The sequence below is a fragment of the Lepus europaeus genome, chromosome 10, assembly GCF_033115175.1.
Source record: "Lepus europaeus isolate LE1 chromosome 10, mLepTim1.pri, whole genome shotgun sequence".
NCBI classification, from domain to species: domain Eukaryota; kingdom Metazoa; phylum Chordata; class Mammalia; order Lagomorpha; family Leporidae; genus Lepus; species Lepus europaeus.
In genome coordinates this window covers 93,132,643-93,158,711 of record NC_084836.1, presented here as the reverse complement: position 1 = coordinate 93,158,711, position 26,069 = coordinate 93,132,643, and the positions used below count along the sequence as shown (strand labels likewise).

The 26,069-nt window shown below is 39.7% G+C and overlaps 1 protein-coding gene across 2 annotated transcripts in view; it reads right to left on the bottom strand.

Moving 5' to 3' along the window:
- The window catches only part of HAO1 (hydroxyacid oxidase 1), a 67,939-nt gene that overhangs the window by 26,387 nt on the left and 15,483 nt on the right, over positions 1-26,069 (bottom strand). For both annotated transcript variants that reach the window (XM_062203881.1, XM_062203880.1), the window contains exons 3-4: positions 10,419-10,674; positions 351-526 (exon numbers count right to left, since the gene is read on the bottom strand). In XM_062203881.1, coding sequence (XP_062059865.1) covers positions 351-526; positions 10,419-10,674 — 432 coding nt within the window. The remainder of the gene's footprint in view (positions 1-350; positions 527-10,418; positions 10,675-26,069) is intronic.

The window sequence follows — 26,069 nt, the reverse complement described above, 5'->3', positions numbered from 1 at the left end:
CTGGTTCATACCCCAGCTGCTCCTCTTCTGATCCAGCTCTATGCTATGGCCTAAGATAGCAGTGGAAGATGGCCCAAGTGCTTGGGTTCCTGCACCTGTGTGGGAGAACTGGACAAAGTTCCTGGTTCCTGGCTTCAGATCAGCCCAGCTCTGGCCATTACGACCATTTCGGTTGTTAACATTTCGGTTGTTAACAAGCTGATGCAAAGATCTTTCTCTCTGTCTCTCCCTCTCTCTATCTGTAACTCTACCTCTCAAATAAATAAATAAAATTAAATAAGACTATATCATGACCCTATTTACAAATGATGATAAAATCAATATGGACACAAGTAAAGAAATGAACAAACCTCTCAAAATGCCCTTCGCAACAATTGGCAGCGATGTCAGTCCTCTCAGCCATTTGATATCTTCCCAGCTGATAGATGGATCTATTGCTTTAGCCACATATGCAGCAAGTCCATTGGTATCTCCAAAATTTTCCTTAGGAGAAAATGCTAAATCGTTGGTTTCAAAATTTTTCAGTCTGAAACAATAAGATACATAAAATGAGAAATTTCTCAAAGTTAGACATATCTTTACAATGATTCATTAGATGAGAAAAGTTACCCTTTTGATAATAATTGGCACTTCTCTCCTCAACCATCTATAGGTTGGTAACATGCACATATCCAATGTTTTAATGTAGGATTTCAGGCTAAATGTGACAGCCTTATGATTTTAATTGACCACTAATGTTTAGTTTACATCTTAGACTGTGTTTATAAAAAAACAAATGCATTTCAAGTAAAAATATGTGGCCATGTTAGAATATCTTCTTTTTAAGCTAGTTTTGGATTTGGACAATAGACTTGATGCTATTTTAGGCCATCAATGAGAATGAAATATAACAAAAAACATTTCCATGACACTTTATAATTTAAAAGGGGCTTTCCTATGCCAATATTATCATAGTTTTCCTTTAAATATTTTTTAGAAAGTAATTTTTTTTATTTAATTGAAAGAGTTTCAGAATGAGGTAGAGACAGAGAAGAGAGGTCTTCCATCTGCTAGTTCACTCCTCAATTGGCCACATGGCCAGAGCTGTGCCAATCCAAAGCCAGGAGCCAGGAGCTTCTTCCAAGTCTCCCACATGAATGCAGGGTCCCAAGGACTTGGGCCGTCTTCTACTGCTTTCCCAGGCCACTAGCAAAGAGCTGCATAGAAGAGGAGCAGCTGGGACTAGAACCAGCGCCAATATGGGACTCTGGCGCTTCAGGCCAGGGCTTTAACCTGCTGCACCACAGCGCCAGCCCCAAGAAAGTAAAATTAATATGCCATGATTCTCATTTTACTTAGAAATTTAAAACAGAAGTATAGAACAAGATGTCCCACCATGGGGAAAAAACTGGCTCATGGTAACATTTGGGCTCCAACCTGAGTCTCTTAACTTCTAATTATATTCTCATTATCCAGATATCATTTCCATTCAGACTATCCTAACTGACCTCAGGAAGCCTTCCAATGTTCTTGGATAAAATTCTAAAGCAGGTTGGAACTGCAATAACATGTGTTAACACCTTCTGTCTAATGTCACTATAGACTCTCTTTCCCGCCCTGTTATTATAGCAATGGTGTTAGCAAGCAAGGGAAAAAATGGGAAGTGTTCCCTAGCAGCTAAACCACCAGCTCCTGCCTTTACCTCCTCCATGGAGTTGTTCTGTCTGCTTTGTGTACTTACTCGAATTTCCCTAATCTTCCAGATGACTTTTACAAGGGTATGAGCTTTCCACTTATCAATCCTTCATCTCTTTGCCTGTTGGTCTTTCTTGATCTTGGGGTCTGTGTCACCACTCACATAAGCAGCACAGCAGACTTGGAAGTGTCAGGGATGTTGAAGTATAAATATCCCAGCACCCTCGCCTCTAGCTAAACTGTGAGATGAATTCAACCTAAGCTCTGAGATTTTCCAAGCAGCATTAAGTTTCATTTGCCTACAATTGTAGCTGTCTTAAAAAACATGCATTTTGTTTGCTGTATTTTCTGCCTTGCACCATGTCCCTACTTCTACCACCAATGCTTCCTTCACTTACCAAATGAACTTCTCACCCTTAAATAACTGGCTCGTGGTCTGATTCTAGATGAATCCAAACTGAAACAAAACACCACTAAGTTGCTGCCTTCTCCTGTGTCTAATTGTATTGTCCCCATTTAGACCAGTATTTCTCTAACTCACTGCTAAGATTTTGCTGCTGGCTCACCCTAGACCTGAAATCTTTTCTTTTGTACTAATTTCATAATATGCTTACTAGATTTTGGCAGTTTCCCCAAATAAAGGCAAAATCTTTTATGATTACACCTCTGACCACTAGCTACAAGGATGGCCATTTTGGTACACAATGGCACCATCCATGTGACTCTGTGGCCCACCTCTCAAAATCCAGCTGTGAATGCCATTTCCTAAAAGGCTGTTTTGGAATCATGACAGTGATCTAGATTCACCTTGCAATTCCACATATTATAAATGACCCTGCCTGCCAATCTTCCTTTGGGGCAAAAGTTCAGCTTTATATTGATCTCTCTGGCTTATTGCTAGCTCTTTCTTCCCTTCTACAAGCTCTGCGACTGAACGTAGAAGAGACCTTGGACCTATGACTATAAAAGACATTTATATAGGCCTAGAAGTCTCTTATCACACTATTTTTATTTTTAACAAAATTATACTTTCCCTTAATACAAAACTATGTTTAATGCTTTTTACATTTTAGTGTATTTCAGCTAAGATGATTGATTGTATAACTTAAGTGACAAACATTATCATAAGGCCATGAACATTCATATTCCATGTAACTTGATTCAATCCCTTGGCAAAGTTTTCTCAACAATGATTGGATAGTGAGTCCTACAGTCTCATGGACTCAGATGCCCATTAAAGATCATAGAAATTCCAACACCACAAAAGTTATATAGGTTCTTACATCATGGTTGGACTTAGAGATTTAAGCTGAAATGCTGGAGTATTTTGATTTTATCAAATCACTTATGGCTCTACATTTTATCATAGAATTTGTCTTTTCATGGTTACTCTAACTTGAATGAATGAAGCCAAACTTTTGTTAAATAAACATATCCTTATTATGGAGACCTACTCCATTTCTAATAAATGATATCAAATTCCAAACTTTTAAGTAACATTAATAATAAGAAAAAGTCTAGTCTTTCTATCCCTTGCAAAACCTGGGTGGAGTATGGATGGGTGGGTGGGGAAACAGGAAAAAGAAAAACATCTGTATGCATCTATACCCTACATGGCACCCACCCCCATCCCAAACAAGCCACAGTGTTTCAGCAGGGGTGAGGTGAAAGGGTGAAATGAATAGGAAAAAACAGAAACATGGATAAAATTATATAAATAACTGTTGTTATTCTTGGACGGTGAAATGCAGATCAACACTTGAATGAATGTTGCCTTACAGAAACTTCAGTGCACAATGAAGCCTTGTTGTTACTCTAAAACTTTGTTCACAACCAGAAGCCAAGAAAAAGTTTTCAGATATCTTGACAGAGACCCACGATGGAGTGTTTTACCAGTGGCTCCGAAAGAAACCTCCTTGAATGCTATTTTTATTCAGATTATGACATTTATACAAAAAACACTTAAAGAAACTTCTGATAGCCAAAGATTTCCATTTCGTAAGGAAGAAAAAAGGGGCAGCATCAAAATAATAACATTATTACTTAGGACTTAATTATTAGAATCTCAATCTGTTTAACGAATAAAAGGAAAGAGAACTTCTTTGTTATAAGGTACTCATTATGCCTAGAATGGTCCTTTATAATCTAATACAGAATTGATTTAGTTTTTAGGAAGTCAGCAACATAAAAATAGTAATAACTACTAAATAAAGCAAAACATTATTAAATAAAGAATAGTAACACTAAAAATGTTATTAATATTTGATATTATTTGTTATATTTATAATTTTATAATAAAGATAATCAGATACCTATACTGGGAAATAAAATAAAATAAAAACAACTAGTACAACATAATATGAAGAGAAAAAGATTGAGAGAGACGTTTAGAGTCTATATAGGGATTAGTATATGGATTACCAGCCTTCAATTCTTTGTTTAGGAAAACACTTAGGTTGAGATCAAACATGACAATTTCTTCATCAATGTGTCCAGTCAGTAAGAAGAAAGGTTCAGACAATGAATTTTAAGTTTCAGTTCAAATCCTGGTTCAACTTCTTACTAGTTACCTTACATTGAGAAGATCTCACATGTTGTGGTGAATTTTTATTGATTAATTCAACAATTACAGATTGAGCCAAGGTTTTAGATATTTAGGATATGCCAGAAAATAAAACAAAATATCTGCCCAGGATAATTATAATCAGTAAGAAAATTGGAGTTGTTAAAAATAAGAACTATACAAAATAAAGAAAACAGTGGAGCCGATCAGAGGGAAGTGAACTGGCAGAAGCTGAAACTGAAATTGTAAATATTGTAATCAGGGTTGGCCTCAATGACAAGCTATGTTAAGGAGGAATTAGTGGAGCAATGTTATTATCTCCGTTTCTTTTTTTGCTGTTATAACAAATAACCACAAATGTGGAGGTTTAAAATCAAAAATACATATATTATATCATAGTTCTGAAGGCCAGAAGCCCAACATGAGTCTTCCTGAACTAAACTCAAGGTGTCTACAAGGCTGAATTCCATTCGGAGTTGCTAAGGGAGGATCAATTTCTTTCCCTTTTCCAACCTCTGAAGATTGTCAATTTCTCAGGCTCCTGGCTATGTTTCTCCAACCTCTGTTTCTATCATCTGATCTGCCCTGATTCTGACACTCCTGCTTCTCTCTTTTAAAGGCATTTTTAATTGAATTAAACCTTGTGGAATAAAATAGGATAATTGCCCCTACCTCCGGATCATTAGTTAATCATATCTACAAAGCCTATTTTGCCAGGCAAAGTATCCAGACATTAGTACATGGACAATCTTGACCTACCACACTTCTCAATGTGAAACTTTACCTGACTAAAAAATTGAGATGCTACTGGATCATGTGCAAAGTCTTCCATCAATCTCTCTCTTCCCTGCCCCCGCTTTCCTCCCCCTTGATCAAAGGCATATTTATCCTATTCTCTACCATCAATTTTTATTATGCTTTCCCAATGTGGAGACATGTAGATTAATCCCTAATGAAAAGTAGTTAGTGGTGTACTGACTTGGGGAGGGAGGAGGAATATCATGGTTGGAGGAAACAACAGGTGTTAAGTCTCTGTGGTTTTACCATGCCCGGCAGGGAAGCAGAGTGACCAGGCAGAAGAGGGAGATTGTGAGTGCTTGGATGTAAGGCAGAGAAGTAGTGGAGCTCAGCTCACATGGAGTCCAATGGGCCACTTTCATCATGAGAGACTTAGGAAGATGGTGAAGGTCTACTCTGTCTTTGTATGACCTCTTCTGTATGCTGTGACTAATCACTTTGAGGTTCATGATAACATCACTGGGCAAATCACAGAAAGGCTAGATAACATGATATACTTTGATCTTAGTCTCTTTAAACTTCCCTGGCACTGCGCTAAAGATGCAAATCTGAACAGGGTATGTGAGCATCTCTATGCAGTTATAAAGAAAGCAAAAGTTCTCTGGAGCCAGTGTTATAGCCACTGCCTAAAACACCATCATCTTGTATCAAGCAGTGGTTCGAGTCCTGGCTATTCCATTTGCTATCCAGCTCCCTGCCGATGCACCTGGGAAGGCAGTGGACGATGGCCCAAGTATTTGAGCCCCTGCCATCCATATAAGGGACCCAGTAGGGGTTCTGGGCACCTCGTTTGGCCTGTCCCAACCCTGGTGGTTTGGGGAGTGAATCAATGGATGGAAGACCTCTCTCTCTCCCCTCTTCTCTCTCTGTCACTCCACCTTTAAAATCAATCAATAAATTTATCTTGGGAATAAAAGAAAAAAAGACCTGCCTAAAAGCCTTGGGAGTCAGTCTGATTAACTGTCTTCATTCCTTGCTTCTTTCTAGAGCAGATAAGAACTTGCCTTACTTCTCTCAGTTTCAGGAACTTCTATGCCATTTTTTATGCACAAACATACATGTGTTTTGCATATAGACCAAGCAGAGATTACCAAAGCCTTGAACTCTTGCTGCTCCCAGATGCCAAGAGTGGGACCCTCCCCCCAGTCAGGCAGAGGAAGTAGCAAGGGCTGGAAGGAGCCACTGCTTTACCGACTCATTCTCCTCTGGATTTCCTGCCTCCCCTGCCTGCCAAACCTCACTTTTGAAAAGCCAGGCTTCACCTTCCATGAGTCAGGTCAGTTGCGGAAAGAAAACGATTTCCTATCAGGCTTTAACAGATGAGCTTTTGGGGCACATGTGGCCTCCAGGGGAAGTCTGGACCTCCTATTTGAGTACTCTGCCTGCAAGAGCTGAATGTGGGCTGCAGAAGAGATGACCAGAAGGCACTGACTACCTTGACATTCTCTAGGACAAACAATGACGTTCCCTAGGACAAACAATGACAGTTTCTTGGCACCCAGCTGGGGATGTTACTAGGGTTCCCTCTAACCTGGTTATATTGCTCCTTATGTGATCATCTTCAGCCCAGAGATGTGACAAACTGGGGAACTGTGGCCACTCCTGTGTACAACAGCAGCTGAAAGGGGTCTTTGTTTCATGGTCGTTCACGTCATCTGGGCAGGAGCCCAGGAGCAAAGAAAGGAAAAAGGGGGAAAGCAAATCAACCTTCCAGCTCCTCCCTAAGTGGCCCCAGTGCTGGAGAAGCATAAGGTACCAGCCAGAATTAACAACAGTGCCATCTCCCCCATCTGTTTCCATGCCTATGTGAATGTATTTTGCTTTCCAGAGCAAGAAAATGTTTCTTAAAATGTGAAAAACAAAAACCCTTACTGTAATATTTATTATTATTATTATTTGTTATTAGTAGTAGAGGTAGAATTAAGATGTGAAGGAAAAGGAATAGAAAATTCCTTTTCAAATGGCCAAGGAGAAATAATGAAGAATGTTTCTTATAAGAAGTCTAGATGATGGGAAACTATTTCAGGAAGTCTACAAAAAAGGTGGGTATTTGGCACAGCAGTTAAAACTTAAGACGCTGCCTGGGATGTCTGTATCCCATATCAGAGTGCCTGGATTTGAGTCCTGGCTCCACTCCCAACTCCGGCTTCTTGTTAATGCACATTCTGGGAGGCAGTAGGTGATGGCTCAAGTAGCTTTATCCCTGCCACCCATGTAGGAAACCCAGATAGAGTTCTAGGTCCCTGGCTTCCTCCTGACCCAGCCCTGGCCATTGCAGACATTTGGAGAGTCAATCAGAGGATGGGAAAGCTCTCTAAATCTCTCTCTCTCTCTCTCTCTCTCTCTCTCTCTGCTTTTCAAATGAATAAAAATAATGATATAAAATTTTTCTAAATAAAAGGAGTCAAAGGAGAGAGATAAAGTAAACAATTGTACAAATTTCCTATTAGGGAAATTTAAAATCATCTGTTTTCTGATGCATTTGGCAAGGCATAAGACTATGTCAGGGACTTTTCCTTATTATTATTATTATTATTATTATTATTATTATTTCTTTTTAAAGACAGAGTGCTTGGTAACTCTGCATCTGGTATATGTGGGGTAATTTTATTGGCAGGCCGGGCCTGGAGAACACTTTCTCCTTCTGTAATTAATCTACTGCTGGTACATGGATAGTACAACATCCTCAGTTTGCCTGGCAGAATCAGGAGGTGACATCCCAGAGCTATCATACATATGGCTCAATAGCGATATTTCATGTGCAATAGTTTCTAATCACATTAGGCATATGCACAGCCAAGTCACATGATGATTATGTGACACTTATGCAAGATTGTATATGGACATATGCGGTGGTTGGGATACACTCCAGTGTGAATTATTATATATGAAACCTCTGGCTTCCAACAGTCTTTTTGTTCTACATGGAATGCTGGTTTGGTTCTGATTCTTTTACTTCTTTAATCTTTTAGAAGAGTAAGCAGAATGTGTTTACTTGTGGTTTCTTTCATCTCTACCCTTTTGTCTTTATTCAAATTTCTTAGCTCTAGTTGCTTCAAAACAATTAAAGGATAGGCAGAGGAAACAATGGCTCATGTGGAATGAGATCCAGGCTCCCGAAAAGGCATCCCTCATCATCTCACCTACTTTGGGATGCTTTAGAATTCTCTCATCAAAATGTCCTTTAAGATTTTTTTTTTAAAATGTTATTTATTTATTTGAAAGGCAGAGTTACAGAGAGGGAGAAGCAGAGAGAGAGAAAAAGAGAGAGAGAGAGAGAAAGTCTTCCATCCACTTGTTCATTCCCATGATGGTTGACAATGGCTGGAACGATCCGAAGCCAGGAACCAGGAGATTCTTCCAGATCTCACACGTGGGCGCGGGGGGCCCATGGACTTAGATCATCTTCCACTGCTTTCCCAGGCCATAGGAGAGAGTTGGATCAGAAGTGGAACAGCAGGGTCTCGAACCAGTGCCCATACAGGATGCCAGCACTACAAGCAGTGGCTTTAACCATTATGCCACAGTGCTGGCTCCTAAAGTTAACATTTTGATTCCTGTTCCAATCTTTTAGCCCTGAGGGTATTCCCACGTCTGTCATACATGGTGTAAAAAGCCCAAGAAAATATTGCAGTGGTAACTGGAAGAAGGAAAAACAATGGGAAAATAAGTCTATAGTATAGAGAGACTGGAGTTTCTCTCAGTAAACTCCACTGTGCTCCCAACTTTGCCTCAACAGGATCCAAAGGTAAGGGAAAACAATTCCCTTCTAAAGGACAAGCTGAGAGCTCTGATTGCTCTCATTGCTGTTGAATTTCAGAGTATTTGATATATTGCTTTTGCTAAGAAGGAGAGACTAAATGAATGAATCTTGATCACAGATGAATCTCAACAAATGAGGACTATTATGGAAAGAAGTAGAAGACAAGGGATCAAAGAGGTGTTTTTTTGTTTTGTTTTGTTTTTGGCCAGGCAGAGTTAGACAGAGAGAGTTATAGACAGTGAGAGAGACAGAGAGAAAGGTCTTCCTTTTTCCATTGGTTCACCCTCCAAATGGCCGCTATGGTCAGCGTGCTGAGCTGATCCAAAGCCAGGAGCCAGGTGCTTTCTCCTGGTCTCCCATGTGGGTGCAGGGCCCAAGCACTTGGGCCATCCTCCACTGCACTCCCGGGCCACAACAGAGAGCTGGACTGGAAGAGGAGCAACCAGGACAGAATCCAGTGCCCCGACCGGGACTAGAACCCAGGGTGCCGGCGCTGCAGGCGGAGGATTAGCCTAGTGAGCCGCGGCGCCGGCCAAAGCAGTGGTTTTTTTCATCTTTACTTTATTTTCTCTTTTTTCAACCTTCCCAGCCCTTCTTGTTCCAATACAATTAAAAGTAAAATTTATATGGGCATTAGTCCATGTCCTGGCTACTCCACATCCAAGCCAGCCCCCTGCTAATGCACCTGGGAAAGCAGCAGAAGATGGCCCAAGTTCTTGGGTCCCTACTTCCCAAATCCCTTAATACATTCTGGTACATAAATGTTCCTGACTTTAATAAGTATACAGGCAATTCCTATACCATTTTATAGTTCAATAAATGATGCTCACAAAAACGGTGCCCTTGCTAGAGATTATGTGGGTACTTAGCAATGACACTATCTCTAGAACCCTACCTAGAACTTCTAGGTTGAGCCTATCAAGATTCCTTTAAACTACACTTTGGGAGCAATGTTTTGGTATAGCTATAACTAACTACCCAGGGTACTCACTTGAAAATGAGAAAGTCTGCCGGCGCCACGGCTCACTAGGCTAATCCTCCGCCTACAGCGCTGGCACACCAGGTTCTAGTCCCGGTCAGGGCACCGGATTCTGTCCCGGTTGCTCCTCTTCCAGTCCAGCTCTCTGTTGTGGCCCGGGAGTGCAGTGGAGGATGGCCCAAGACCTTGGGCCCTGCACTCACATGGGAGACCAGGAGAAGTACCTGGCTCCTGGCTTCAGATCAGTGCAGTGCGCCAGCCGCAGCGGCCGTTGGGGGGTGAACCAATGGAAAAAGGAAGACCTTTCTCTCTGTCTCTCTCTCACTGTCCACTCTGCCTGTCAAAAAAGAAGAAGAAGAAGGAGGAGGAGGAGGAGGAGGAGGAGGAGGAGGAGGAGGAGGAGGAGGAGGAGGAGGAGGGAAGGGAAGGGAAGGGAAGGGAAGGGAAGGGAAGGGAAGGGAAGGGAAGGGAAGGGAAGGGAAGGGAAGGGAAGGGAAGGGAAGGGAAGGGAAGGGAAGGGAAGGGAAGGGAAGGGAAGGGAAGGGAAGGGAAGGGGAAAGTCTTTGGAACTGTTGGAACTGGCTCACAGAAAATCAGAGAGAATTAGCAAACCAGTATAGTGCCCCAGTGATCATTGTTACCTGAGTTGTGGTGGCAGCTTGAACCTGTTACGCACATCATCAAAGCGGTTGCCCAGGTAAGGGGTGTCCACTGTCACAAAGATGGCCTTATAGCCCATCCGCTCAGCCCGCCGCACTAGCTGCTTAGTGACTTCTCGGTCCTTGTAGATGTACAACTGCATCCAGCGAAGTGCATCAGGACCAGCTTCTGCCACTTCTTCAATTGAGGAGGTGGCCCAGGAACTCAGCATCATACCTGTCCCCAAGGACTGACAGGCTGAGAAAGAAACAAGATGATAAAGGCAGGCCTGACATTTCTGCCTCCCAAGCCTTCAGGTTGTATTTCAATGTGTAATGATGTCTACATGGGCAATTTGGCAATACGAATCTTTTAAAAGTTATAAATATGTGCTCTTTTCCCCTCTGAATATTGCTCTTAAAGAAAAAAAATGAGCCAGCACCACAGCTCAATAGGCTAATCCTCCGCCTGTGGTGCCAGCACCCCAGGTTCTAGTCCTGGTCGGGGCGTCAGATTCTGTCCCGGTTGCTCCTCTTCCTGTGGCCCAGGAGTGCAGTGGAGGATGGTCCAAGTGCTTGGGCCCTGCACCCACATGGGAGACCAGAAGAAGCATCTGGCTCCTGGCTTCGGATCAGGGCTCTGGGCGCAGCGGCCACGGGTGGGGGTGAACCAACGGCAAAAGGAAGACCTTTCTCTCTGTCTCTCTGTCTCTGTCTCTCTCTCTCTCTCTCTCTCTCACTATCCACTCTGCCTGTCAAAAAAAAATTTAAAAAAAAGAAAAAAATGACATCAAATAGCCAAAGATGTGTAGTATAACAGTGAAAGAATTGGGTACAGCTGGATGTCCATTCTTACAGGTTTAGTTAAACTATAGCTCATCTATGAAATGAAGTGTTGACCCTCATAATATTTTTGTGATGGCTAATTTTATGTGTTAACTCAGCTAAGACATGACATCCAAATATTTAGTCAAATACACCTAGTTACTGTTATGAATATATTTTTGGATGAGATTAATATTTGAATCAGGAGGTTTGAGTAAAGCAAATCACCTAGCAAAATATGAATGTGTCTTATCTGATCCATGAAAGGCCTTAAAAAAAAGACTTATCTTCCCCAAGCAAATGGAAGAATTTTGCCAGCAGACTAGCTTTAGACTTGAGCTGTGACTTCAACTTTTCCATGAGTCTCTAGCTGTTTGCCTTATGCAGGTTTAGAACATAGCAGTTTCTACAATTACATGAGGCAATTCCTTAAAATAAATCTGCATCTAGGGGTAGATGATATGGGTCTATCTGTATCTATTTCTAGATAGATAATACATAGATATACAGATCCTATAGGCCCTGTTCTCTGGAGAACCATGAAGATTGTAAGTATAAAAGAAAATTCACACACATAGAAAGATATCCAAAATATATAAATATATTAAGGAAAGAAAAATGTCTAGAAAACATTTTGCATGCATGATTCCACAATTGTACAAATGTTATTATTGGCATTTGAATCTAAACAAACTAAATGCTAAGCATGGGTGGGAAAATTATAGGTAAGTTTAATTTATTTTTCCTTTTAGTTTTAAAAATTTTATTTTAAAAATTTGATAATGACTTATTCCATCATTTGCATTATCTTTTAAATTTTTGATCAATATCTTATGTATGCTCCATCTTTTTTTAGCAAGCTGGCAATAAATAAAATAATGAGTGAAAAAATTAGATAGACTCATCAAAGAAATTTTCTTAGGGGATGGAAAAAGTATGATGATAGGTTTTCCTCCAAGAATAGATAGTAAATTGATACCATGCTTGTGTACCATATATAGAATCAAGAGTGAATTATAAATTATAAAACTGACAGTTTGACTAAAGGTCCTAGACTTCCGAGTATCTACCATGTATCAAATGGGAAGAAACATAGCTGTTTGAGGCACACTAATGGGATGATGATGAGAATCAAATCAGATGCTCTTTTTAAAGCTACCCAGTGAGGATAGAAAGTATCTGTGCTTCTCAAGCATTAGCAGATGGCCAAAATCACCTGGAGGCTTGTAAAAAACAGAGTTCTGGGTCCTACCCAGAGTTTCTGACTCAGCAGTTATCAGTAGGGGCCAAAGAATCTTCCTTTCCAACCAGTTCCCAGATGATGCTGCTATCAGTGTAGGATCATATTCTGACATGTAAATAATATCGAACACATTGGATAAAGTCTAATTCAAGTGGCAGAAGATGGGTTTTGTTTTTGAGAAATGCTACCTCACTGTGACTTTGACAGTATTTTTCATCCATGTTCTCCAGGTTGCTTTCCAAATACAGAAGACTTAGCTAGTAATCATGTCTATGGGTCACTGATTCATTCATTTGAGAATGTCTATCCTAAGTTCTCATGACTTGCAAAATAATATCCCAAATAGCCCCATATTTTTATAAGTAAGAACACATACCAACATCTGGACTTCTGTATGACTTACATCAAAATCTAAAATATGGAAAATAACCCCACATCACCCACTTCTATTTGGGAGAAAAACCAGGAGATATAGGCATTCTTTGCTTGCATCAAAATCCTTTAAACATCAAAATAGCAGAAAGGAATTATTTCCTCAAGAGGATGTGGTATAAATAAGATAACAAAGAGATGGGCCCTAAAGTAAGTGAAAACCCCACATGTCTGATCATTTTCCCAAGACAAGGATCTTCTAGAACTCACAGAAGCCATAAAGATTCTTGGACACCAAGCATAGATAAATGTACTCCCTTAAGATTTCAGGGCCATGACACCCAAGGGAGTAGGTTTTCCATGTGCCTGAGAGATGTCAGGCCAACAACTCTGGGAAGCCATGGAGATTTCAAATCTCACTGGAAGTTCTGCCACATAGCATTAATGCAGTGTGACTATAGAAAGGGGTCTAGCCAGGAGGATCCATCAGATTACAGAGCTCCTTTTTGTAATTTGCAGAAAGCCATCATGTAGACTTGGTTGCAGCTCTGCCTACAGGAACACCCAACTCCTTGATTCATAGTAAATATCTAGAGACATTCTTTTTTGTTTGTTTTTTGACAGGCAGAGTGGACAGTGAGAGAGAGAGACAGAGAGAGAGGTCTTCCTTTGCCGTTGGTTCACCCTCCAATGGCCGCTGTGGCCGGCGCATCGTGCTGATCTGAAGCCAGGAGCCAGGTGCTTCTCCTGGTCTCCCATGGGGTGCAGGGCCCAAGCACTTGGGCCATCCTCCACTGCACTCTCGGGCCACAGCAGAGAGCTGGCCTGGAAGAGGGGCAACCGGGAAAGAATCCGGTGCCCCGACTGGGACTAGAATCCGGTGTGCCGGCGCCGCAAGGCAGAGGATTAGCCTGTTGAGCCACGGCGCTGGCCTCTAGAGACATTCTACATTGAATGTCAAAACACTACAAGTAGGGCCGGCGCTGTGGCTGACTTGGTTAATCCTCCGCCTGTGGCCTGGCATCCAATATGGGCACTGGATTCTAGTCCCGGTTGCTCCTCTTCCAGTCCAGCTCTCTGTTTCCCAGGAGGGCAGTGGAGGATGGCCCAGGTGCTTGGGCCCCTGCACCTGCATGGGAGACCAGGAAGAAGCAACTGGCTCCTGTCCTCGGATCGGCCCAGCACCAGTTGTAGTGGCCATTTGGAGAGTGAACCGACAGAAGGAAGACCTTTCGCTCTGCCTCTCTCTCAAACTGTCTATAACTCAATCTGTCAAAAACAAAAACAAAAACAACACGATAAGTATTATCCACTTTACTCAAACCATTTAACTTGAAGATGGTGTCAGCACTTGTAAATATTTTACCCAAATCACTTGGGATTTATGTCTGGTAAGAAGCAAGACCAGTCCACAACATTTATTTCCTAAACCTGCCTGTTTTTATATGAACGTCTTCTGGAATTATTGTTGTTTGATGTTTATTTTCCAATGATTCAGTTATATGGGGCTGAAATTTAGTTGGAATGCCCAAAATTCTAAGTTGCCATTGTTTCCAATTATAATTATCCAATAAATACTTAGTGATTTAATAAACCACTTCAAGAGAATCTTCCGGATGTAGGATGGACTATTAGACTGTGTTAACCATCAGGTGAGGTTAAGAAATGACTTCTAGGAGGAAAGAGAGGAGCAAAATTTAGAAGGTTTCATGCTCATTGGGACAAACATTACTGATCATTATGATTCTGATTAAACTGTGGCTATTTTCTGTGTCAGTGGAAAATTATTAATGAATTATTACATCAATTATTTCCAACACAGTTTTTTGTGAGGATGAGTTAAGGGAGACAGGTATCTTACAACAACCATTTAGAGAGGCAATTAAATTTTTGCTTAGTCCAATAAGGACAAATTGGAGATTAAGTCCATTCACATCCAGATGACAATTATGTTTGTTAAATTATTGATATACTTCATGTTAGTGTGTAAAATGGCCATCACCCTGAAATAAATACCCCCTGCCTATAAGTCCCCTTGACGTGCAATGTGCTTCAATATATCATCACTTCATTCTCTCCCCGCAAGGAACTACTGGACCCCCCAAAATTTAGCAACTTAAATATTAATACCTAGTAGGGCTCAGGGTGCCCAACCCTGTTACAGGATTAAAGATCAGCATCTGAGCATCTCTTCTAATTAGCCAAATCCTTTGTAGTACTGGTTGCTAGATATTCCAAATATCAGTCTTGGCAGGGAGTTCAGGATAAACTCTTCTAGCTTACACCACTATTTTTTTTTAAAGAATTTATTTATTTACTTGGAAGGTAGAGTTAAAGAAAGGCAGAAGCAGAGAGAGAGGTCTTCCACTGGCTGGTTCGCTCGCCAAATAGCTGCACCAATCTGAAACCAGGAGCTTCTTCTGGGTCTCCCAAGCAGGTGCAGGGGCCAAGGACTTGGGCCATCTTCCACAGCTTTCCCAGGCCATAGTAGAGAGCTGGATTGGAAGTGAAGCAGCCAGGACTCGAACCAGTATCCATATGGGATGCCGCACTGCAGGTGGTGGCTTTACCCACTACACCAAAGCACTGGCCCCGCTCACGTTACTATTTGAGGGACAATAATTTTAAGTTTCAAGATTGTATAAATAATGCAGCATGATAAGATTTTGTTTAAAAATTCCAGTTAAAGTTATCTTAATTTACTGCTTGAAGATCTTTTACTCTCCCTATACATTTTCACAATGAAATTCTGACCTCCCATTCTCAAAAGCAAGAGATGTCAGATTTAATTTTACAAATGACAGGGGACAGCTTTCAGTATTCTTCCCAACTTGTGATTCCTTGCTCTATTGTAACTGAAGATTCCAATATGTGTTGCATTTTCACAACACCTGGGAAAATGGAGCTCACTGCTGAAACTGATATGATTATAAAGGCAAAGTTGGCCTCTCGTCAATGACAAAAGTTCCTAATGTTATTTTAAGTCATCACATCCTATAAGTAAAAATATTCAGGTGCCTACGTCACTGATCCCATGTGACATCCCAGGATTCTATTTCCTTACTTTCAATCATCACCTCCTTTGGCATCTGTACAGTAGATCTTAGAGGATCAACATCTAAACTTTTGATGACACACAAGAAGATATATTCAGAATTTGTTTATAAAAAAGGGGGCTCCAAAAAGTTCACAGGAAATGCATATGTGACAAAACTATGCATGGTTTCAAAATTTTTTCACCAAAATAATCTGATCTTATAACTCCATTTTTACCAGCTTTTTGAAGTACCTTATATATATTTTTATTATTTTTTTATTTTTGACAGGCAGAGTGGACAGTGAGAGAGAGAGAGACAGAGAGAAAGGTCTTCCTTCGCCGTTGGTTCACCCTCCAATGGCTGCCGCGGCCTGCGCGCTGCGGCCGGCATACCGTGCTGATCCGATGGCAAGAGCCAGGTGCTTCTCCTGGTCTCCCATGGGGTGCAGGGCCCAAGGACTTGGGCCATCCTCCACTGCACTCCTGGGCCACAGCAGAGAGCTGGCCTGGAAAAGGGGCAACCGGGACAGAATCTGGCGCCCTGACTGGGACTAGAACCTGGTGTGCCGGCGCCGCAAGACGGAGGATTATCCTGTTGAGCCACGGCGCCGGCCGAAGTACCTTATATTTTATATTTCTTTCTTTTCTTTATCTATAGTAATAATACATTATGTCATTGTTGTAAGGAAGATGAATAAGACACACACCCACATATACATATACACATACTATCATTATCACTAAAAGAGACACTGATCAGGAAATATCAAAGGTAAAGCCATAAGTATGGATTTACCATAATGGTAGATAAATACTGGTAGGTAACAGTGATATCTCAGAACAACAAGGCATAATAATTGAGGGTCAGGTAGCCTACACTACAACCCCAGCTTGCTATTCATGAGGCACATCCCACCCAAAAATGGTTATGACCACAGCTATCCAATGAACAGTTGGATAAGTCCACCAAGAATGTTTTTTGTATAGACTATGAAGATATGTAATCATAAAAGATTAGGGTAAGAGAATGCCCAACAGTATTAGAAAAAAGAAGTCCTTGGTAGCTTTATAAATTTTCATAATTTTGCCAAAGACTCGCATTTCTTAAGGTCATTATTCATTAATCTTCTACACTCAGCTCTCATTGCAAAGTTTTTGATGCTCAATAAACCCATTCCTCTTTCCTCTTCCAAGAACACAGTGAATCTTCAAAAAATTCATAGAAAAATGTGTATTATGAAAAAACAAGGCACAGATTTCAAAATTTGGGGCACCAAATAAACCTGTAGTCAGTTGTTACATCATGTCTGAACAGGATCTAGTCTGATACATCATGAATAGTAAGATATCAGTTTGAAAAACACCCCATCAGAGCAACATCAATTCCACTAAAATTAAAACAAGAACAAACAATAAATCATAGTAAAAGTTGAGGTGAAAGGATTGTAAAATCATTGATGCTTCATAGAAAGTTTAGGAAATTTTCCCAAAGAAATAAGACAATGTTTACAATAAAGCTGACAGTAGCAGACCATCTACATGAATTTGGAAGGAAAAACAATTTTTTGTCCCTGAATTGAAGAGGACCAACAATTAATAGCAGAAACAATAATGAATATGATAGACATCTCAATTGGTTCAACTTACATAATTTTGACTGAGAAATTTTTTTTTTTTCTATCAAACCTTACTGAAGGTAAGGTAATCTGTGTGTGAAGAAAAGAAAGGAAAACTATTGTGTCCTTAAATTTTAGGGGCCTGGCTAATAAGTCTGCCTGTTTCAGTTCTTTTATTAAGAACTCAAAAGGCTTCCATAGCCTTGGCAACTCGTGACAAGAGCCTAGGGTGATTACTGACACCATAAACAAGAGTGTCAATTGTTAAATCAACAACAGGAGTCACTGTGCACTTTCTCCCCATGCAGGATCTCTGTCCTTATTGTGTTGTACTATGTGAATCAATGGTATAACTAGTAATCAAACAGTACTTTACACTTTGTGTTTCTGTGTGAGTGCAAACTATTGAAATCTTTGCTTAATATATACTAAATTGATCTTCTGTATATAAAGATAATTGAAAATAAATCTTGATGTGAATGGGATGGAAGAGGGAGCAGGAGATGGGAGGGTTGTGGGTGGAAGGGAAGTTATGGGAGGGAAAAAGCCACTGTAATCCAAAAGCTATACTTTGGAAATTAATATTTATTAAATAAAAGTTAAAAAAATTAAAGAAAAAGAAAGGAAGGAGATGGGAAGGTTTGAGCGTGGGCAAGAGGGAGGGTAGGGTGGGAAGTATCACCATGCTCCTAAGTCTGTATATATGAAATACATGAAATTTGTTTACTTTATATAAATTAAAAAATTGAAAAAATAAAATCACAAATAAGAAAAAAAAAGAACTACTCTGAATACATTTCTCTCAATTATCTAATCTGTTTCATCTTTCCAATTCATTTCAGGACATCATCCTGAAATCTACAGGCAGTTAGAAGACTTTAAAGTGTTTTCTGAAGAAAATCATATTCTTACCACATCTAGTACCATTTTATGTCTGAGGATATAAACTATGCCTTTGGATAAGAATCATTGAGAACTTTCACATTAGTATCTGTCCAGTGTTTCGCAAGTTTTGGTATATATAGAAATCACATGGAATATTAGTAAAATTCATAATGTGACCTAGTAGGAATGCAGTGAGACCAGAGATCTGCATTTCTAATAAGCTTTCATATGATGTGGATGCTGATGCTGTTCAGAATAACAAGGTAAATTCTTTCACAGGTTCTCATCCAAGTCAGTGGGATGTGTGTCCTGGCCTTAGCAAAAAAGAAAGCCCCTGATAAAAAACAAGAGGGGGGAAACTGACCAGTGGTAGTAAAGTGGGTAGTGACTGTCAGTTCTGCTGATAAATCTTCCTTCTTTAGTGACACCTCCCTGGGGAAGCACACAGGTACCTTTGCCACATTTTCTTATATATTCATCTCTTACTAGTATTAAAATCAACAAATTAAATAGGAGTGGCAACATCTCGGCACACTTGATCATCATCAGATGCATTTTCTAACCTTCTTATCTAAGGTTCTCCCAGCATTCTAGATTTCTAAATAAAAAGAAATAAATTAAAAAAGCAAAATAAGCAGCAAAACAAAGTTAAAATGTCAAAATGTCAGGAAAAAGAGACAGAAGTTGTCCAAACCTAAGAAGGCACTTTTTTACAAAGTATAAAAGACCTTTCAAATGTTTACTGCCAGGTCCAACAATCTTAGACATACAAGTAAGATCCCAAATCATCAAATAAAACTAAAATCCATCATATTTAGCTTGACTTAGAGCTGAATTATAATATATTTCAGGATGATGTTCATCCATAACCACTACCATACAACAGAGGAAAATCTAAAATATTAGTTATCTATGGGAGGAAATGTCTGTTACTTGGAACATTAATTCATATAGGATAAATCATATAACTGGACTAGAACAGAACAATTCAGCAATTTGCTACTTTAGGTTCAAATGATTTCTATGAAAATAACTATTGTATATGGAAAAGGAGAGTTGAATGTCCAAAATTATAGCTTCAAAGAGTAGGGGGAAAGGAGAGAAGTAAAAAGAGTACTATGTGCAAAGGGTTTTGCTTTGGTTTGGTTTGGTTTGGTTTGTTTGTTAGGTGCCTTTGATTAAAAAGCTCCTGCAAAACTTAGTCATCAAAACAGCTGCTTGCACGGAAAATAATTTTGTTGAGAAAAACGAATTTTGTCATCTGCACAGGAAGTCATGTAATGGGAAAAATATGCAATGACAAAGTACCAAGTAGCTGTGTGGTTCTAAACCTGGGTCTGACATACTGAAGCGTTTGCATAAATGTGCACCATAACGTCCCATGAATGTGTCGGCCTTTCTTGACACAGGAACTCTCCTTACACAGATTTGCTAAAGATACAACAATCATCGTTATATGAATTTCTAAAATTATGATTGAGATTACCCAGAAAAATAAAGTTGTGAAGTCAGTGATCAATAGAGGAACAAAACCTGTTCTTCAGTTATGCTTGAAATACTTAGAAGTAGACACGAAAAGCTTAATTTATGATTTAGAGAACTTAAACAATTTAAGGTACTGCCAAGAAAAGCCAGGAAACCCAGTTTAATCTTTCGTGTGCTTTCATGATGGTCCATCGTCTGAAGCAATATGAGCCTGAGTAACCACATTGTCATTACACCTCTAGACTTCTTTTTTACCATCTGGGTATATTTGAAGGAACAATTAGTCCTGGTGACATCCTGGCCCTCCCTTCATTGACTCCACTTTGTCTCAGGAGCTGAACTTGGTCTCAGACTAAACATTAGCTCTATTGTAATGATTCTCAAGTTAATACTCTGTCCAGGCATTGAGTTGCTAGGTCCTGGTTTAACTAGCAAACGGCATGGAGACCACACCACAGTGAGATGCATTTCAAGGATGGCTTTGAGGAATATCAAGTTTGTACACCACAACTTCAATCAGCCACCCACAGTTCAACAACCTCAGCGTTGGGGTGCACATGTGAGTTTCAGGTTTCTCATAATGTGTCTTATTTTCTTAATTTTAATAGCATCAAGAATACTTATAATTCAGAAAAGAAGCAATTTCATCCTCTCAGAAAACCTACCCAATAGTTCAAATTTTCGTGCAAAATCCTAGAAATTGGGTCTTTAGCATGGATGTTTTTAATTTTTTTTCAAAGATTTATTTATTTTATTTGAAAGTCAGAGTTACATAGAAAGGAGAGGCAGAGAGAGAGAGAGAGAAAGGTCTTCCATCCGCTGGTTCACTCCTCAATTGGTCGCAATGGCCAGAGCTGTGCCGATCCGAAGCCAGGAACCAGGAGTTTCTTCCAGGTCTCCCATGCAGGTGCAGGGGCCCAAGGACTTGGGCCTTCTTCCACTGTTTTCCCAGGCCATAGCAGAGAGCTAGATTGGAAGTGGAGCAGCCAGGACTAGAACCAGCATCCATATGGGATGCCGGCACTTCAGGCCAGGGTGTTAACCCACTGTGCCACAGCACTGGCCCCAGATGGTTTTAATTTTATAATTGTGATTCATAAAATTTGTCTCCGTGGAGTTATTTTAACTAAGAATCCACCATTTTATGAAACTGAAAATTTCATGTTCATAAAAAATTTTATAAATAAGTTATACATTTTATGGATAGATAAAATATATGCATATGAGTATAAGTATATGCGTATGAGTGAGGCCTAAAATATTTTAATGTATGTATGTTATATGTACATGTAACATGTATAGAGTGTTGTGTATTTGTGTTTATTTGTGCACACACAAAAGACCATGTACACTAATTGCAATTTTTGGAAAACAAAGTACAAAACATAAAATTGGGCTGAAATTGGTAGAAATGAACATTAAAAAGGGTGCAAACTGATCTTTTTACTCAAATGACAGAGGTAAGGCATTCCTTTCCAAATGCTTAGCTAATGTAATCTGGATAAAGCTACAGTGAATCCTTTGTCCTTTATTCCCTTCTTTTGTTTATTCTTTTTAAAAAATTGATGAAGGGGCTGATGCTGTGGCATAGTAGGCTAAGCCTCGACCTGCAGCACTGGCATCCCATATGGGTGCAGGTTCGTATCCTGGCTATTACACTTCTGATCCAGCTCTCTGCTATGGCTTAGGAAAGCAGCAGAAGATGGCTCAAGTCGTTGGGCTCCTACACTCATGTGGGGAACCCAGAGGAAGCTCCTGGATCCTGGCTTCAGGTCAGACCAGGTCTGGCCGTTGCAGCCACTTGGTAAGTGAACCAGCAGATGGAAGAACTTCCTTTCTCTTTGTCCCTCTCTCTCTGTCCATAACTCTACCTCTCAAGTAAATATTTTAAAAAAAAAGATGAAATAATGGACAAATTAAGACAAAACTGATCAGATTTTAGAGTGAAATAGAATTAGGTTCAAAACACATCCCCAGTGTCCAGACCTTGGCCAAAGGCTTCCTAATCTTCCACTGCCCGAAGTGAGCTGTAATTACCCTAGCAGGTCCATTGTGAGGATTATTTACAGCAATGAAAAGTCCTAGCATTGTACTGAATGAATAAAAGGCATTTTGCTCCAGAAAGAGTAAAAGTTGCCTTTAAAGTAAAGCCAGTGCTTTGCCTGGATTAGGCCAAATTTAGAATAATGAGAATATTTTCCTACTAGGTATGCTGAAATGTATATCTACTTGGTCACCTAGTGCAACACATAAATATATAAATCAATAAAGCTTTCAAAACATATCATTTAGGTTTGGAGGAAAGGAAATGACAGTTTTTCCTGTTGAATGGTCTTTGACTTCAATGTTAAGGTTGATCACTTAATCTTGGAAAATCCAGAAAATTCGACAGCTAAAGCTCTCACCTACATCCTAATTCAGTTCTCTGGGGTCTGTATGGCTCTTTGTTACTCTGCAGTCTGTTCCACCTGCACCTTAATAGGTGGTCAAGTCATAGCTGAGTCCCAAAACTTCACTTTGGAATGTTCTGGCCTTTTAGTCTCAAAAAGAAAGTCTTTAGGTTTAATGGTTTTATGGTCCATCAAATCCTGTGTGGTAGCCTCTAATTGCATCCAGGGGCAGGAATTTGTTTTAAAACTTTTTTTTTTTTGACAGTTTAATAAGAATTTGCTAATATGCTGAGCATTCCTGGAACGCATTAAGTGAGTTTTTTATCCATATGAGGTCCCAGCACTCCCTCATGTGGCACTTATCCATATAACAGGTCAGAATCAAAAGGATAAATGTATTTATCTATCCTTCTTTTTTTTCTTGTTCATTTTGATTTTCCACAGTCAATAGAAAGAAAAAAGAGCTCATCTTTATGAAAGATGAAGTGAAATTTTATTATAGCCTCTATATGTAAAACAAGACAAATTTCCATGATAATGTTCCTAAAACATCAAGTGGCAGAGTCAGCATTGTATTGATTCTTTGAGAAGTCAGAGATGTTCAACTTGCCCTGCAAGATTATTATTGAACCCAATGATAACATCATATGCTGCCAGCATTTATGCTCAGTGCTATTTATTCAATGTTTTTTTCCTGATTAACAACAAAACTTTTAAAAAGAAAAAGAAAAACCTGCTAGAGTTTCACAATGGATGTACTATTATAAGTAGAGGCATTCGTAAGACTGCTCAAATATTCTAACAATTGCAGATTATTGAAAGATTGATGGGGCTGGTGCTGTGGCACAGCAGGTTAAAGCCCTGGCCTGAAGCGCCGGCATCCCATATGGGTGCCAGTTGTAGTCCCAGCTGCTCCTCTTCCAATCCAGCTCTCTGCTATGGCCTGGGAAAGCAGTAGAGGATGGCCCAAGTCCTTGGGCCCCTGCACCCACGTGGGAGACCTGGAGGAAGCTCCTGGCTCCTGGCACAGCTCCGGCCGTTGCAGCCATCTGGGGAGTGAACCAGCGGATGGAAGACCTCTCTCTCTGTCTCTACCTCTCTCTGTACCTCCGTCTTTCAAATAAATAAATTTAAAAAAAAAAAAGATTGATTAAATAATGTACTGCAAGCAGTACTCCCAGCCCGAAGTTTCTAGTTATTTTTTTTTAATTAAAAGAATTTCAGAAATTTTATTTTTGTTTGTAATTCTAGATTCTTTATATAAACTCCAAATTTTACATTAAGATTTCTATTTCCTGACAAGTTTTATATTCTATGGCTTATTCCACTTTCTGAAAGTTAAAAGGATAAAATTATAAAGCAGAATGTATTCAGTTGTTATCCCAAGACTATAAAGGAGGGTTTGGAGTTCTTGCTTCAGTGAATGTTGTTTGGAAATAGCGGCGACTGACTGAGACATAATGGATGGCAATGCCTAACTGCTCAGTAACGATGAGCAAGGTATTCAACCTCTCCAAGCCTCAGTTTTCATATCTACAGGAGTTAGAGGAGGATCTTTAGGACTTTGGGGTCACAGATTTTAAGATGCTGGTAGGCAGAAAAGATAAATTCAAATTACCTGGTACTCATTAATTACTCAAAAAATGTTAGGTATCATTTTTTTTCACTAGACTGTGAATTTTGTGTAATATTTATTAAATGGCTTCATGTAATATTTATTAAATGCCTACGTGTGTTTTCAGCAAGCTCCAAAGGTAAATACATACCTGCTTCCTCTCCTATGTCCCAATAACACATACAGTATGAGAAACAGAAATCAAATGTACGCAAATATGCATTCCCCCATCTAAGCTCTCAGGGATTAGCATAAAATGCAGTGGTAAGAGGTGAGATTTCAGGAAAATGAGGAGAGCAGCTCTATAGTTTGAATTTTCTCTCTTTTCATATTCAATGACTTTTTAAATGGAGAAAATATCATTTATTTATATACCAGAAAAAAGGTGTAAAGATCATCTATGTCTATTGGGAATTTTCTGGTTTTGTCTTTGGAGTTCCCTCATGGTGCTGTTTTGTTTTATTTCTTTGTAGCCTCAGCAGAGGAACTCTGTCTCTAAGAACACTTGTTGGAAATGCCAACATGCAGCACAAGTAGCTGCATGCCCAGAGACACAGTCAAGTTCCCTCAAATCCCTGTAGAGCAATCTCAGCCTCCTTGGGACTTGGTATGCAAACCAGCGGTCTTGTTTAAGCAGCTCACTTTATCAGTGAGGACATGTAATCCTAGAGAGTGAAAATGACCTGCCACAAGAAGTGAAACTAGTTAGTGGTGAATTTACACATAAATCAGATGTCCCAGTCCAACAGCCCAGGGGACAGTTGTAGCCCACAAACGTATTTGCTTTGGCCCACACATTGTTGCCCCAAACCGTGTTTTAGAGAATTTTGATTTATTTGCTAACATATAAAACCAGGAGATTGTACATAAAAATCGAGATTTCTGGCTTCTCTTAAAATATTTGAAGATTTGGCAACTCCACATCCTCACTCCCTTGGGAGAATGTGCAGCTACAGCTGAGACAGGGCTGCCCCCTTTGAGAGGCAGCTCGAAGCCTTGAGATGGGTGGGAAGGAATGAGCAATCTCAGGGCCTCACCACTGAGCTTGTACGCGTGTTTTCTTCTCTTTATCCTTCTTTGTACATTTATGTTGCAAGCATGGCCCCTAGAGCAGTATTTAAAGTCCCTACATAAAGCTTATGACTAAAGTATATTTTTAACTTTTATTTAATGAATATAAATTTCTAAAGAACAGCTTATGGATTACAATGGCTTTTCCCTCCCCCCATAACTTCCCTCCCACCCACAACCCTCCCCTTTTCCGCTCCCTCTCCCCTTCCATTCACATCAAGATTCATTTTCAATTCTCTTTATATACAGAAGATCAGTTTAGTATATATTAAGTAAAGATTTCAACAGTTTACACCCACATAGAAACACAAAGTGAAACATACTGTTTGAGTACTAGTTATAGCATTAAATCACAATGTACAGCACATTAAGGACAGAGATTCTACATGAGGAGTGAGTGCACAGCGACTCTTGTTGTTGACTTAACAAATTGACACTCTTGTTTATGGCATCAGTAATCACCCTAGGCTCTTGTCATGAGTTGTAATACTTTATCCATTTTAGTATTTTTTTTTTGTTCTAGTACTATTGGTTGAACTCTGTAATTAACACACAATTATTCTTAGGTGTTTAAATTTTAACTGAAAAGTGATCCCTATTAGGAATTTGGAAAACATTATGCTGGGTGAAATAAGCCAGTCCCAAAGGGACAAATATCATATGTTCTCCCTGATCGGTGACAACTAACCGAGCACCAAAAAGGAAACCTGTTAAAGTGAAATGAACACTATGGGAAACGGTGACCTGATCAGCCCTTGCCCTGACTGTTGACGAACAACTTAATACGTTATCCCTCTTAGTATTTTTGTTTGTTCTACTTAATACTTTTGGTTGAATACTAAATCAATACACAGTTATTCTTAAGTGTTGAAACTTAACTGAAAATTGATCGTTGTTAAATATAAGAGTGGGAATAAGAGAGGAAAAAGATGTGCAATTTGGGACATGCTCAAGCTGACTTGCCCCAAATGGTAGAGTTAGAAACATACCAGGGGATTCCAATTCAATCCCATCAAGGTGGCACGTACCAATGCCATCTCACTAGTCCAAGTGATCAATTTCTGTTCACAATTGATCATAATGACAGGACTAAGAGCCAAAGGGATCACATAAAC